Source organism: Mizuhopecten yessoensis, unplaced genomic scaffold, assembly GCF_002113885.1.
Source record: "Mizuhopecten yessoensis strain PY_sf001 unplaced genomic scaffold, ASM211388v2 scaffold10697, whole genome shotgun sequence".
NCBI classification, from domain to species: Eukaryota; Metazoa; Mollusca; class Bivalvia; order Pectinida; family Pectinidae; genus Mizuhopecten; species Mizuhopecten yessoensis.
Window position 1 is genome coordinate 23,451 of NW_018408676.1, and position 14,426 is coordinate 37,876.

The following is a 14,426-nucleotide window of genomic DNA, read 5'->3' on the forward strand; positions in this document are numbered from 1 at the left end:
TTTACCTACTGGCATCATGTGGCCTTACCACAAAACGTTCACACCCTTTCACCGTCTTACATACTGGCATCATGTGGCCTCGCCACAAAAAGTTCACACCCGTTTATCGTCTTACATACTGGCATTGTGTGCCCTCACCCCAAAACGTTTCCAGCCTTATATTGTCTTACATACTGGCATCATGTGCCCTCACCGCAAAACGTTCACACCCGTTTGTCGTCTTACATACTGGCATCATATGGCCTCACAACAAAACGTTCACACCCGTTGATCGTCTTACATATGGCATCATGTGGTCTCACCACAAAACTTTCACACACTTTTATCGTCTTACATACTGGCATCATGTGGCCTTACCACAAAAACGTTCGCACACGTTTATCATCTTACATACTGGCATCATGTGGTCGTTAAACAAAAAGATAACACCCGTTGATCGTCTTACATATGGCATCATGTGGCCTCATCACAAAACGTTCACACCATTTTATCGTCTTACATATTGGCATCAGGTGGCCTGACCACAAAACTTTCACACCCTTTTATCGTCTTACATACTGGCATCATGTGGCCTCACGACAAAACTTTCACACTCTTTTATTTTCTTACATACTGGCATCATGTGGCCTCACTACAAAACGTTCACACCCTTTCATCGTCTTACATACTGGCATCATGTGGCCTCACCACAAAACTTTCACACCTCTGTATCATCTTACATAATGGCATCATGTGGCCTCCACATAAGACGTTCATACCCTTTTATCGTCTTACATACTGACGTCCTGTGGCCTCACCAAAAAACGTTCAGAACTGTTTATCGTCCAACATACTGGCATCAAGTGGCCTAACCACAAACGTTTAGACCCTTTTATCTTCTGATACACTGGCGTCATGTGGCATCACCAAAAAACTTTCACATCGTTTTATCGTCTTACATAATGGCATCATGTGACCTCACCATAAAACGTTCACACCCGTTTATCGTCTTACATACTGGCATCATGGTGCTTCACCATAAAACTTTCTGACCCGTTTATCGTCTTACATACTGGCATCATGTGGCCTCACCACAAAACGTTCAAACCCGTTGATCGTCTTACATACTGGCATCATGTAGCCTCACCACAAAACGTTCACACCCTTTTATCGTCTTACATACTGGCGTCAATTGGCCTCACCAAAAAACTTTCACACCCTTTTATCGTCTGCAATAATTGCATCATGGGGCCTCACCAAAAAACGTTCACAACCGTTTATCGTCTTACATACTGGCATCATGTGGCCTCACCACCAAACGTTCACACCCTTTTATCGTCTTACATACTGGCATCATGTTTCCTCACCAAGAAACGTTCTCACCCGTTTATCGTCTTACATACTGGCATCATGTGGCCTAACCACAAAACGTTCACACCCGTTTATCGTCTTACATACTGGCATCATGTGGCCCCACCCCAAAACGTTCACACCCTTTTATCGTCTAACATACTGGCGTCAAGTGGCCTCACCAAAACACTTTCAAACCCTTTTATCGTCTTACATAATTGCATCATGTGGCCTCACCACAAAACGTTCACAACCTTTTATCGTCTTACATACTGGCATCGTGTGCCCTCACCACGAAACTTTCACACCCGTTTATCGTCTTCCATACTGGCATCATGTGGCCTCACCACTAAACATTCACACCTTTTTATCTTCTTGCAAACTGGCATCATGTGGACTCACCACAAAACGTTCACCCTCTTTTATCGTCTTACAAACTGGCATCATGTGGCCTCACCCCAAAACGTTCCCAACCCTTTTATCGTCTTACATACTGGCATCATGTGCCCTCACCACAAAACGTTCACACTCGTTTGTCGTCTTACATACTGGCATCATGTGGCCTCACATCAAAACGGTCACACCCGTTGATCATTTTATATATGGCATCATGTGGCCTCACCACAAAACATTCACACTCTTTTATTGTCTTACATACTGGCATCATGTGGCCGGTAAACAAAAAGATCACCCCCGTTGATCGTCTTACATATGGCATCATGTGGCCTCAACACGCCGCCAGCCTTTTATCGTCTTACCTACTGGCATCACGTGACCTCACCGAAAACCGTTCACACCCGTTTATTGGTCTCACCACAAAACGTTCCCACCCTTTTATCGTCTTCCATACTGGCATCATGTGGCCGGTAAACAAAAAGATCCCCCCCGTTGATCGTCTTACATACTGGAATCAAGTGGCCTAACCACAAAACGTTCAGACCCTTTGATCGTCTTATGGTATCGTGTGGCCTGACCATGAAACTTTCAAACCTTTGTATCGTCTTACATAATGGCATCATGAGGCCTCAACATGAGACGTTCACACCCTTTTAACGTCTTACATTCTGGCATCAAGTGGCCTCCCCACAAAACGTTCACACACAAAACGTTCACACCTTTTTATTGTCTTACAAACTGGCGTCATGTGGCTTCATTGTGTGCCCTCACCCCAAAACGTTCCCAACCCTTTTATCGTCTTACACCCTGGCGTCATGTGGCCTCATCACAAAACGTTCACACCCCACACGTTTATCATCTTACATACTGGCATCGTGTGGCCTAACCACAAAACGTTCACCCCCTTTTATCGTCTTACACACTGGCATCATGTGTCTCACCACAAAACGTTCGTGGTCTCACCACAAAAAGTTCACACCCTTTCACCGTCTTACATACTGGCAGCATGTGGCCTCGCCACAAAACGTTCACACACAAAACGTTCACACCTTTTTATTGTCTTACAAACTGGCGTCATGTGGCTTCATTGTGTGCCCTCACCCCAAAACGTTCCCAACCCTTTTATCGTCTTACCTACTGGCATCATGTGGCCTGACACACTTTTATCGTCATACATACTGGCATCATGTCGTCTAACATACTGGCGTCAAGTGGCCTCACCAAAACACTTTCAAACCCTTTTATCGTCTTACCTACTTTTATCGTCTTACATACTTGCGTCATGTGGCCTCACCACAAAGCGTTCACATCTTTTTATCGTCTTACATATCGACGTCCTGTGGCCTCACCATAAAACGTTTACAACTGTCTATCGTCTTACATACTGCCTCATATGGCCTCACCACAAAGCGTTCACATCTTTTTATCGTTTTACATACTCCTCACCAAAAAACGTTGACAACCGTTTATCGTCTTACATATCGGCGTCCTGCGGCCTCACCAAAAAACGCTTACAACTGTTTATCGTGTTACATACTGGCATCAAGTTGCCTAACCACAAAACGTTCAGACCCTTTTATCGTTTGATACACTGGCATCGTGTGGCCTCACAACAAAACGTTCCCACCCTTTTATGGTCTTACATACTGGCATATACTGGCATCATGTGGTCTCACCACAAAAAGTTCACACCCGTTTATCTTCTTACTTACATCCTGGCATCATGTTGCCTCACGACAAAACGTTCACACCCGTTGGTCTCACCACAAAAAGTTCACACCCTTTCACCGTCTTACATACTGGCAGCATGTGGCCTCGCCACAAAACTTTCACTCCGGTTTAGCCACACAATCCATCAACTTAAGACGTTCACACCCTTTTACCGTCTTACATACGGGCATCATGTGGCCTCACTACAAAACGTTCACACCCTACAAAACTTTCACACCTTACAACTGTTTATCGTCTGTCATAAAACCTTCACACCGTTTTATCGTCTTACATATGGCATCATGTGACCTCATCACAAAACGTTCACACCTTTTTATTGTCTTACAAACTGGCGTCATGTGGCTTCACCACAAAACGGTCACACACTTTTATCGTTTTACCTACTGGCATCATGTGGCCTCAACACGCCGCCAGCCTTTTATCGTCTTACCTACTTTTATCGTCTTACATAATGGCATCATGTGGCCTATCATGTTTCCTCACCACAAAACGTTAAATCCCGTTTATCGTCTTACGGCCTAACCACAAAACGTTCAGACCCTTTTATCGTCTGATACACTGGCATCATGTGCATCACCGCAAAACGTTCACACCGTTTTAACGTCTTACATACTGGCAGCATGTGGCCTCGCCACAAAACTTTCACTCCGGTTTAGCCACACAATCCATCAACTTAAGACGTTCACACCCTTTTACCGTCTTTCATACTGGCATCATGTTTACTCACTCATATGGTCTCACCACAAAACTTTCACTCCGGTTTAGCCACACAATCCATCAACTTAAGACGTTCACACCCTTTTATCCCCTTACATACTGGTATCGTGTGGCCTGACCATGAAACTTTCACACCTTTGTATCGTCTTACATAATGGCATCATGAGGCCTCACCACAAAACTTTCTCCCCGGTTTATTGTCTTACACACTGGCATCATGTGTCTCACCACAAAAACGTTCACACCGTTTTATCGTCTTACATATCGGCGTCCTGCGGCCTCACCAAAAAACGCTTACAACTGTTTATCGTATTACATACTGGCATCAAGCGGCCTCACCACAAAAAGTTCACACCCGTTTATCTTCTTACTTACATCCTGGCATCATGTTGCCTCACGACAAAACGTTCAGACCCTTTTATCGTTTGATACACTGGCATCGTGTGGCCTAACCACAAAACTTTCACACCCGTTTATCCTCTTACATTTTATCGTCTTACATACCGGCATCAAGTGGCCTCACCCCAAAACGTTCCCAACCCTTTTATCGTCTTACACCCTGGCGTCATGTGGCCTCATCACAAAACGTTCACACCAGTTTATCTTCTTACACACTGGCATCATGTGGCCGGTAAACAAAAAGATCTCCCCCGTTGATCGTCTTACATACTGGCTCATATGGCCTCACCACAAAGCGTTCACATCTTTTTATCGTTTTACATATTGGCATCATGTGGCCTCGCCACAAAAAGTTCCCACCCGTTTATCGTCTTATAAAGTGGCATAATGTGGCCTCGCCACAAAAAGTTCCCACCCGTTTATCGTCTTGCATACTGGCATCATGTCGTCTAACATACTGGCATTCTCTGGTCTCATCAAAAAACGTTCAGAACAGTTTATCGTGCAACATGCTGGCATCAAGTGGCCTAAACACGAAACGTTCACACCCGTTGGTCTCACCACAAAACGTTCAAACCCGTTTATCGTCTTACCTACTTTTATCGTCTTACATTCTGGCGTCCTGTGGCCTCACCAAGAAACGTTCTCACCCGTTTATCGTCTTGCATACTGGCATCATGTGGAAACGTTCAGACCCTTTTATCGTTTGATACACTGGCATCGTGTGGCCTAACCACAAAACTTTCACACACATACTGGCATCATGTAAAGATAACACCCGTTGATCGTCTTACATATGGCATACACCCGTTGATCGTCTTACATATGGACTGATGTGGCCTCATCACAAAACGTTCACACCCTTTTATGGTCTTACATACTGGCATGAAGTGGCCTCACCACAAAAAGTTCACACCCGTTTATCTTCTTACTTACATCCTGGCATCATGTTGCCTCACGACAAAACGTTCAGACCCTTTTATCGTCTGTTACACTGGCATCATGTGCATCATGTGGCCTCACCCGAAAACTTGCACACTGTTTTATTGTCTTACATATTGGCATCATGTGGCCTCGCCACAAAACGTTCACACACAAAACGTTCACACCCCACACGTTTATCATCTTACATACTGGCATCCTGTGGTCTCACCACAATAAATTCACACCCTTTCCCCGTCTCATACTGGCGTCAATTGGCCTCACCAAAAAACGTTCACACCCGTTTATCGTCTTAAATACTGGCATCATGTGGCCTCACCACAAAATGTTCACACCCTTTTATCGTCTTACATTTCGGCGTCCTGTGGCCTCACCAAAAAACGTTTACAACTGTTTATCGTCTTACATACTGGCATCAAGTGGCCTCACCACAAAATGTTCACCCCCTTTTATCGTCTTACATACCGGCATCATGTGCCTCACCACAAAACATTCACACCGTTTTATCGTCTTACATATCGGCGTCCTGTAGCCTCACCAAAAAACGTTGACAACCGTTTATCGTCTTACATCCTGGCATCCTATGGCCTCACCACAAAAAGTTCACACCCTTTTATCGTCTTATAAACTGGCGTCATGTGGCCTCACCACAAAACGTTCACACCCGTTTATCGTCTTACATACTGGCATCCTATGGCCTCAACACAAAAAGTTCACACCCTTTTATTTCTTACATATCGGCGTCCTGTGGCCTCACCGAAAAACGTTCAGAACTGTTTATCGTCTTACATACTGGCATCATGTGGCCTAACCACAAAACGTTCACACCCTTTGATCGTCTTATACACTGGCGTCATGTGGCCTCACCAAAAAACGTTCACTACGTTTTATCGTCTTACATAATGGCATCATGTGGCCTCACCATAAAACGTTCACACCCGTTTATCGTCTTAAATACTGGCATCATGTGGCCTCACCATAAAACGTTCACACCCGTTTATCGTCTTACATACTGGCATCATGTGTCTCACCACAAAACGTTCACACCGTTTTAACGTCTTACATACTGCCATCATGTGGTCTCACCACACAAAGTTCACACCCTTTCACCGTCTTACATACTGGCATCATGTGGCCTCACCACATAAGGTTCACACCCGTTTATCGTCTTACATACTGGCATCATGTGACCTCACCACAAAACGTTCACACCCGTTTATCGTCTTACATACTGGCATCATGTGGCCTCACCACAAAACGTTCACACCAGTTTATCTTCTTACATACTGGCATCACGTGGCCTCACTACAAAACTTTCACACCCTTTTATGTTCTTACATACTGGCATCACGTGGCCTGACTACAAAACTTTCACACCTTTTTATCGTCTTACATACTGGCATCATGTGACCTCACCACAAAACGTTCACACCCTTTTATCGTCTTACATACTGGCTCATATGGCCTCACCACAAAACTTTCTCACCGTTTTATTGTCTTACACACTGGCATCATGTGGCCTCACCACAAAACTTTCACACCCTTTTATCTTCTTACATACTGGCATCACGTGGTCTCACTACAAAACTTTCACACCCTTTTATAGTCTTACATACTGGCATCATGTGACCTCACCACAAAACTTTCACATCCGTTTATCGTCTTACATACTTGCATCATGTGACCTCACCAAAAAACGTTGACAACCGTTTATCGTCTTACATACTGGCATCTTGTTGCCTCTCCACAAAACGTTCACACCCTTTTATCGTCTTACCTACTGGCATCACGTGACCTCACCGAAAAACGTTCACACCCGTTTATCGTCTTACATACTGGCATCATGTGGCCTCAACACAAAACTTTAACACCCGTTTATCGTCTAAAATACTGGCATCATGTGTCCTCTCCCCAAAACTTTCACAACCTTGTATCGTCTCACATACTGGCATCATGTGGCCTCACCACAAAACTTTCACACCCATTTATCGTCTTACATACTGGCATCTTGCGGCCTTACCAAAAAACGTTCGCACACGTTTATCGTCTTACATACTGGCATCATGTCGCCTCACCAAAAAACGTGCGCATTCATTCATCGTCTTAGATACTGGCATCATATGGCCACATCAAAAAACTTTCGCACCCTTTTATCGTCTTACATACTGGCATCATGTGGCCCCACAAAACGTTCACGCACGTTTATCGTCTTACATACTGGCATCATGTGGCCTCACCACAAAACGTTCACACACGTTTATCGTCTTACATACTGGCATCATGTGGCCTCGCCACAAAACTTTCACTCCGGTTTAGACACACAATCGAGAAATCATACATGTGCTATGAAATTATTTAGGATATTGCATGTTACAAAATATAGCATTTGTCCTAAAATCAGTCGAAATCGGAAACATTGAAAGATTATTTTAGAAATAAAAAGTCATTTCAACATAAATTCATGACGTTTTACCGTTACCTTTGACATAACTATGGACGTTTTATTATTCAGAGTATCCAGTATATATGTTTTTTAATGTGTTATACATATCAAGCATAGATTCAGTAAAAATTTACAATGTGTATTTTAGCAGCTGACCAATCAGAACAAAATTCCGTCATCGTATCATAGTGCCACTGCCCAGTTCTATAAGGAGACCGTCAAGAGTACACAGGTATTTGAAGAGGTAGCTCAGGGACAGGCTGTTGAGGATGCACTGGGGCGCCCTCTACACCACCTGTCTGCATGTAAACAGGCAACAGGAGAGGCTATCTATGTCGACGATATTCCACCATACAAAGGTAACGTAAAGTGTACCAAAAAAAACAGTATTTTAGAACAGGAGATGGCGAATTTGTGTAAAAATCCTCATACAATGAACAAAACACAGGTACATATACTCTAGCTTTTTTTGTAAAATCAATTGTAATTGGACCTTTTATACTAGGTTTGAAGTACGCTGGGAAAGAGACTTGAACTCCAGATTCTATTTAAAAACATATCCAAAATAGTACACATTTTGTTTATAGCATCTTGACCAAGCATTAACACTGCCCAGGTCGATCCGAAAATCCAAGATAACCGTACCATCTTCTTGGCCTTAAATAGTTTGCTTCTTCTTTAGAACCACTGGAAGAATTACATCAAACTTGGTACAACTAATCTTAATGACTTCCTTATCAAGTGTTACTTTCCAAAACATTCCAAAAATCTTTTTATACCCGCAATTGCCTTTACCTGCCTGATCTAATCCCAAGAAAAAATTCAGCCTTATTTACTTAGTACAAAGGTTCTATATGAGTTTCCGACCAATGTTCTTACTGACGTATTTGACTCCCGAATTAGTAACATGACAATAGTGACGTTCTTGTTTTGTTTGTTGTTTGGGGTAAACCTCCACGCCACAACCAGGGTGATTTGAGGACGGGACGTTCTGATCAAATGTTGTTACTTTCTAAGCCAAAACAATTATCAAATAATGGAGTCATTTCCTCTGAGCGGCTAGTCCATTTTTTATTTCTCCTGAAGAATTGCTGCGGATGTTGACCCAAAGATCTGTACGTATTTACTTCTCTGGAACAAATACATTGACATTCAAACTAGTTCCTGAAGAATTAAGGCCGACGAAACTTAAACGTTAAATGCATCTCTAGAAGTTATTTAATCTATAAACCATTACTTTGATGATTATTCTGTATACGTTACATGGCGATAATCCATCCATATACAAATCTGTTTCTGTGATCCTTACAGATGAGCTGATCCTAGCATTTGTGTTCAGTACCAAATCCCATGCCAAATTGCTTGATGTGGATCCCAGCGTTTCCTTGACGATGCCGGGAGTTGTTGACTTCATCTCATACAAGGACATTCCTGGACATAATATGTGGGGGCCCATAGAACACGACGAGGAATTTTTGGCTTCAGAAAAGGTATTTTTTGTTGATTGTGTTCCCAATACGTATTGCATTCGCACTGAACTTTGTTTATTTAATGTGCTTCTTACTACCATGTGATTTTATTGTATACGCTCTCCTGCCATACTGTTCCAATGAAGTTTACCAGAGTTATTGCTTTTTTTCTCATAAAAATTGCAAAAGAATTCAAATGAACTCGTCCGGCAGTTTTAATCTTATGTAAGTTTACTTAAATTATTGAAAATACTGCTGAAAGATGTGTATCGTACGTGAAGGATTTAAGTGGTTTTGATTTTTTTAAATTAATATAAATTATTGAGTGTTTAATGGAAATCATGACGGAAGCATCTTTCATTCTGTTAACATGATCAAAGTTTCTAAAAGAACCATATCCAGCATGTATTCAGCAATGGTTGTCGAAAAATTCGGAATTGCTGACACATTCCTCAAAAAAGTAGCCGATTGTGAAAGTGTTTTGATGTTTATTGCGTCCTCGTGTATGTGCTTATTACTGGTACTGGTATTGTAGGCTGTTCAGATATGTTTGCAGCTATGGTTGTTATTGTTTGTGATTGCTCCCAAGAATGTGTGAACATTGCACAGAAGCTCATTAATTGTCTTCGTCTGAATTGCAGGTTGTTTGTATGGGGCAGATAATTGGTGCTGTGATTGCAGATACACAGACTCATGCCCAAAGGGCTGCCAAAGCTGTCAAAGTCAAATACGAAGAACTTCAACCAATCATTACAATAAAGGTTTGTGGTGCAATCTCACGGATGAGGCTTACGGATGTGTATTTTCTGTGTTCATTCCCTTTGACTACAAATGACAATGATATGTCTCTTTCTTCCAGTCAACAACTGTCAGGGCTTGTCTCTCATGTGACGACTGACAGATATGTGTCTTATCCCTTCAGTCATCTTCTGTATTTGGTTTATAATAACTCAATGTTCAGACGTTTAATGAAAAAGACTGACATATTGAAATTATTTCTAATGTTTTATATCTTCCTGAATTTTAATAGTTTTATTTTTACTCCGCTAAAATAAATTATGAATACTTATTGGCGACCTCAGTTATTATATTTTCATTGGAAATACGAGTCACGTAGCTTACCACACTAATTTATATTCCTAACTATCTATATTTCTTCTGTTAACTATTCCTGGTATAAATGCACCATATTATGTTATGTATGTGACATCATGTGGCTGATAGTAACGGGAAACAACTCTGACACATTCATTTTTCCCAAAGGAAGCCATTGATGCCAAGTCTTACTATGGAGACCGACGGGTGATTGAAAAAGGAGACCTGGGGCATGGGTTTGAAATGAGCGATCACGTGATCGATGGAGAGGTGCATATGGGGGGACAAGAACATTTCTATCTTGAGACACATGTTTCCTTGGCTGTGCCTAAACATGAAGATGGAGAGATGGAGATGTTTGTGTCTACACAGAACCCTGCTGAGACTCAGGTAAACAACTTTACCTACATATTAATGTAGTCTTATTTTTTCCTTTCGAGATTTAAATTTGTATGTAAATCAAATATTTTCTTTGAGCTGAAATGATCAAGTTACACAGTTATTACAGTAAAGTGTTTGATAATGAGTGTAATGGTAATTTCACCCACCTCTTAGTGTGCAACAATGTGGAAAAAATATCTTGAATATCCCTCATAGATGTACCCACTGACCCGCCTTCGAGAACTACATATTTGAAATACTGATATTTTTGAAAGCGGAAGAAACATTAACCGAAACAAACAATTGGCATCTGATATCGTCTTACAGAAATTAACAATTATTTAACGAACTTGTTTGACTGCTTTAATGACCTTTTCCTGGGGTTTTTCAAACTGTTCTTGATAAATCTGTACTTAATCCAGAAAACCTTATATACTAAATGTTGCATTCGCAATGTCATCGTCAATTTGTACCAGATTCCCGGGAAGGAGATGGGAGAAAATATTGGTATTGGGGATAAGCAAATTCTATATTCGGGTATAGAATTAAACTCGTAACTTTGGCAAAACCTCGGGTTTGAGCCTAAATTCTACAACCTCGGGTAGAATTTTTTCATTCACCATGCTTTTACCAGTGAAATTATAATCAAAGTCTTCGGAAACCAAAAAGCATTCTTCGAATTACGCGATAAAATCGTTGTAACATCCTTTATAATAATACAGAAAAACAAAGTGATTGTAACTCTACTGTAACATCTCCTATAATGATATAAACATAACAAAGTAATGGGAACACTCCTGTTACATCTCCTATAATGATACAAACATAACAAAGTGATTGTTACTCTCCTGTTACACTTCCTGTAATGATATCAACATAAAAAAAAGTGATGGTAACTCTTCTGTAACATCTCCTGTAATGGTATAAACATAACAAAGTGATGGGAACACTCCTGTAACATCTCCTGTAATGATATAAACATAACAAAGTAATGGTAACTCTCTTGTAACATCTCCTGTAATGATATAAACATAACAAGGTGATGGTAACTCTCCAGTAACATCTCTTGTAATGATATAAACATAATAAAGTGATTGGAACACTCCTGTAATATCTCATGTAATGATATAAACATAACAAAGTGATGGGAACACTCCTGAACATCTCCTGTAATGATATAAACAAAACAAAGTGATGGTAAATCTCATGTAACATCTCCTATAATGCCATAAACATAACAAAGTGATGGTAACTCTCCTGTAACATCTCCCGTAATGATATAAACATAACAAAGTGATTGTTACTCTCCTGTTACATCTCCTATAATGATATAAGCATAACAAAGTGATTGTTACTCTCCTGTTACACTTCCTGTTATTATATAAACATAACAAAGTAATGGGAACACTCCTGTAACATCTCTTATAATGATATAAACATAACAAAGTAATGGGAACACTCCTGTAACATCTCTTATAATGATACAAACATAACAAAGTGATTGTTTCTCTCCTGTAACATCTCCTATAATTATATAAACATAACAAAGTAATGGTAACACTCCTGTAACATCTCCTATAATGATATAAGCATAACTAAGTGATTGTTACTCTCCTGTTACATCTCCTATAATGATACAAACATAACAAAGTAATGGGAACACTCCTGTATCATCTCCTATAATGATACAAGCATAACAAAGTGATTGTTACTCTCCTGTTCCACTTCCTGTTATTATATAAACATAACAAAGTAATGGGAACCCTCCTGTAACATCTCTTATAATGATATAAACATAACAAAGTAATGGTAACTCTCTTGTAACATCTTCTATAATGATACAAACATAACAAAGTGATTTTTAATCTCCTCTAACATCTCCTTTAATGATATAAACATAACAAAGTAATGGGAACACTCCTGGAACATCTCCTATAATGATACAAGCATAACAAAGTTATTGTTACTCTCCTGTTACATCTCCTATAATGATACAAACATAGCAAAGTGATTGTTTCTCTCCTGTAACATCTCCTGTAATTATATAAACATAACAAAGTAATGGGAACACTCCTGGAACATCTCCTATAATGATACAAGCATAACAAAGTGATTGTTACTCTCCTGTTACACTTCATGTTATTATATAAACATAACAAAGTAATGGGAACCCTCCTGTAACATCTCTTATAATGATATAAACATAACAAAGTACTGGGAACACTCCTGTTACATCTCCTATAATCATATAAACATAACAAAGCAATGGGAACACTCCTGTAACATCTCCTATAATGATATAAACATAACAAAGCAATGGGAACCCTCCTGTAACATCTCCAATAATGATATAAACATAACAAAGTAATGGGAACTCTCCTGTAACATCTCCTATAATGATATAAGCATAACTAAGTGATTGTTACTCTCCTGTTACATCTCCTTTAATGATATAAACATAACAAAGTAATGGGAACACTCCTGTTGCATCTCCTATAATGATACAAACATAACAAAGTGATTGTTACTCTCCTGTTACATCTCCTATAATGATATAAACATAACAAAGTAATGGTAACTCTCTTGTAACATCTCCTATAATGATACAAACATAACAAAGTGATTGTTACTCTCCTGTAACATCTCCTATAATGATACAAACATAACAAAGTGATTTTTAATCTCCTCTAACATCTCCTTTAATGATATAAACATAACAAAGTAATGGGAACACTCCTGTAACATCTCCTATAATGATACAAACATAACAAAGTAATGGTAACTCTCCTGTAACATCTCCTATAATGATATAAACATAACAAAGTGATTGTTAATCTCCTGTAACATGTCCTGTAATGATATAAACATAACAAAGTGATTGTTATTCTCCTGTTACACTTCCTGTTATAATATAAACATAGCAAAGTTATTGTTATTGTCCTGGTCCACTTCCTGTTATAATATAAACATAACAAAGTGATTGTTATTCTCCTGTTACACTTCCTGTTATAATATAAACATAACAAAGTAATGGTAACTCTCCTGTAACATCTCCTATAATGATATAAACATAACAAAGTGATTGCTATTCTCCTGTTACACTTCCTGTTATAATATAAACATAGCAAAGTGATTGTTATTCTCCTGTTACACTTCCTGTTATAATATAAACATAGCAAAGTTATTGTTATTCTCCTGTTACACTTCCTGTTATAATATAAACATAACAAAGTGATTGTTATTCTCCTGTTACACTTCCTGTTATTATATAAACATAACAAAGTGATTGTTATTTTCCTGTTACACTTCCTGTTATAATATAAACATAACAAAGTAATGGTAACTCTCCTGTTACATCTCCTATAATGATACAAACATAACAAAGTGATTGTTTCTCTCCTGTAACATCTCCTATAATGATACAAACATAACAAAGTGATTGTTACTCTGCTGTAACATCTCCTTTAATGATATAAACATAACAAAGTAATGGGAACACTCCTGTAACATCTCCAATAATGATA

The 14,426-nt window shown here is 39.6% G+C and overlaps 1 protein-coding gene across 1 annotated transcript in view; it reads left to right on the forward strand.

Moving 5' to 3' along the window:
* Positions 1 to 14,426, forward strand: part of LOC110461878 (xanthine dehydrogenase/oxidase-like) — a 71,470-nt gene that overhangs the window by 20,668 nt on the left and 36,376 nt on the right. Inside the window, exons 4-7 of the mRNA XM_021515598.1 lie at positions 8,106 to 8,316; positions 9,269 to 9,447; positions 10,068 to 10,187; positions 10,690 to 10,911. Of these exons, the coding sequence (XP_021371273.1) occupies positions 8,106 to 8,316; positions 9,269 to 9,447; positions 10,068 to 10,187; positions 10,690 to 10,911 (732 nt within the window). The remainder of the gene's footprint in view (positions 1 to 8,105; positions 8,317 to 9,268; positions 9,448 to 10,067; positions 10,188 to 10,689; positions 10,912 to 14,426) is intronic.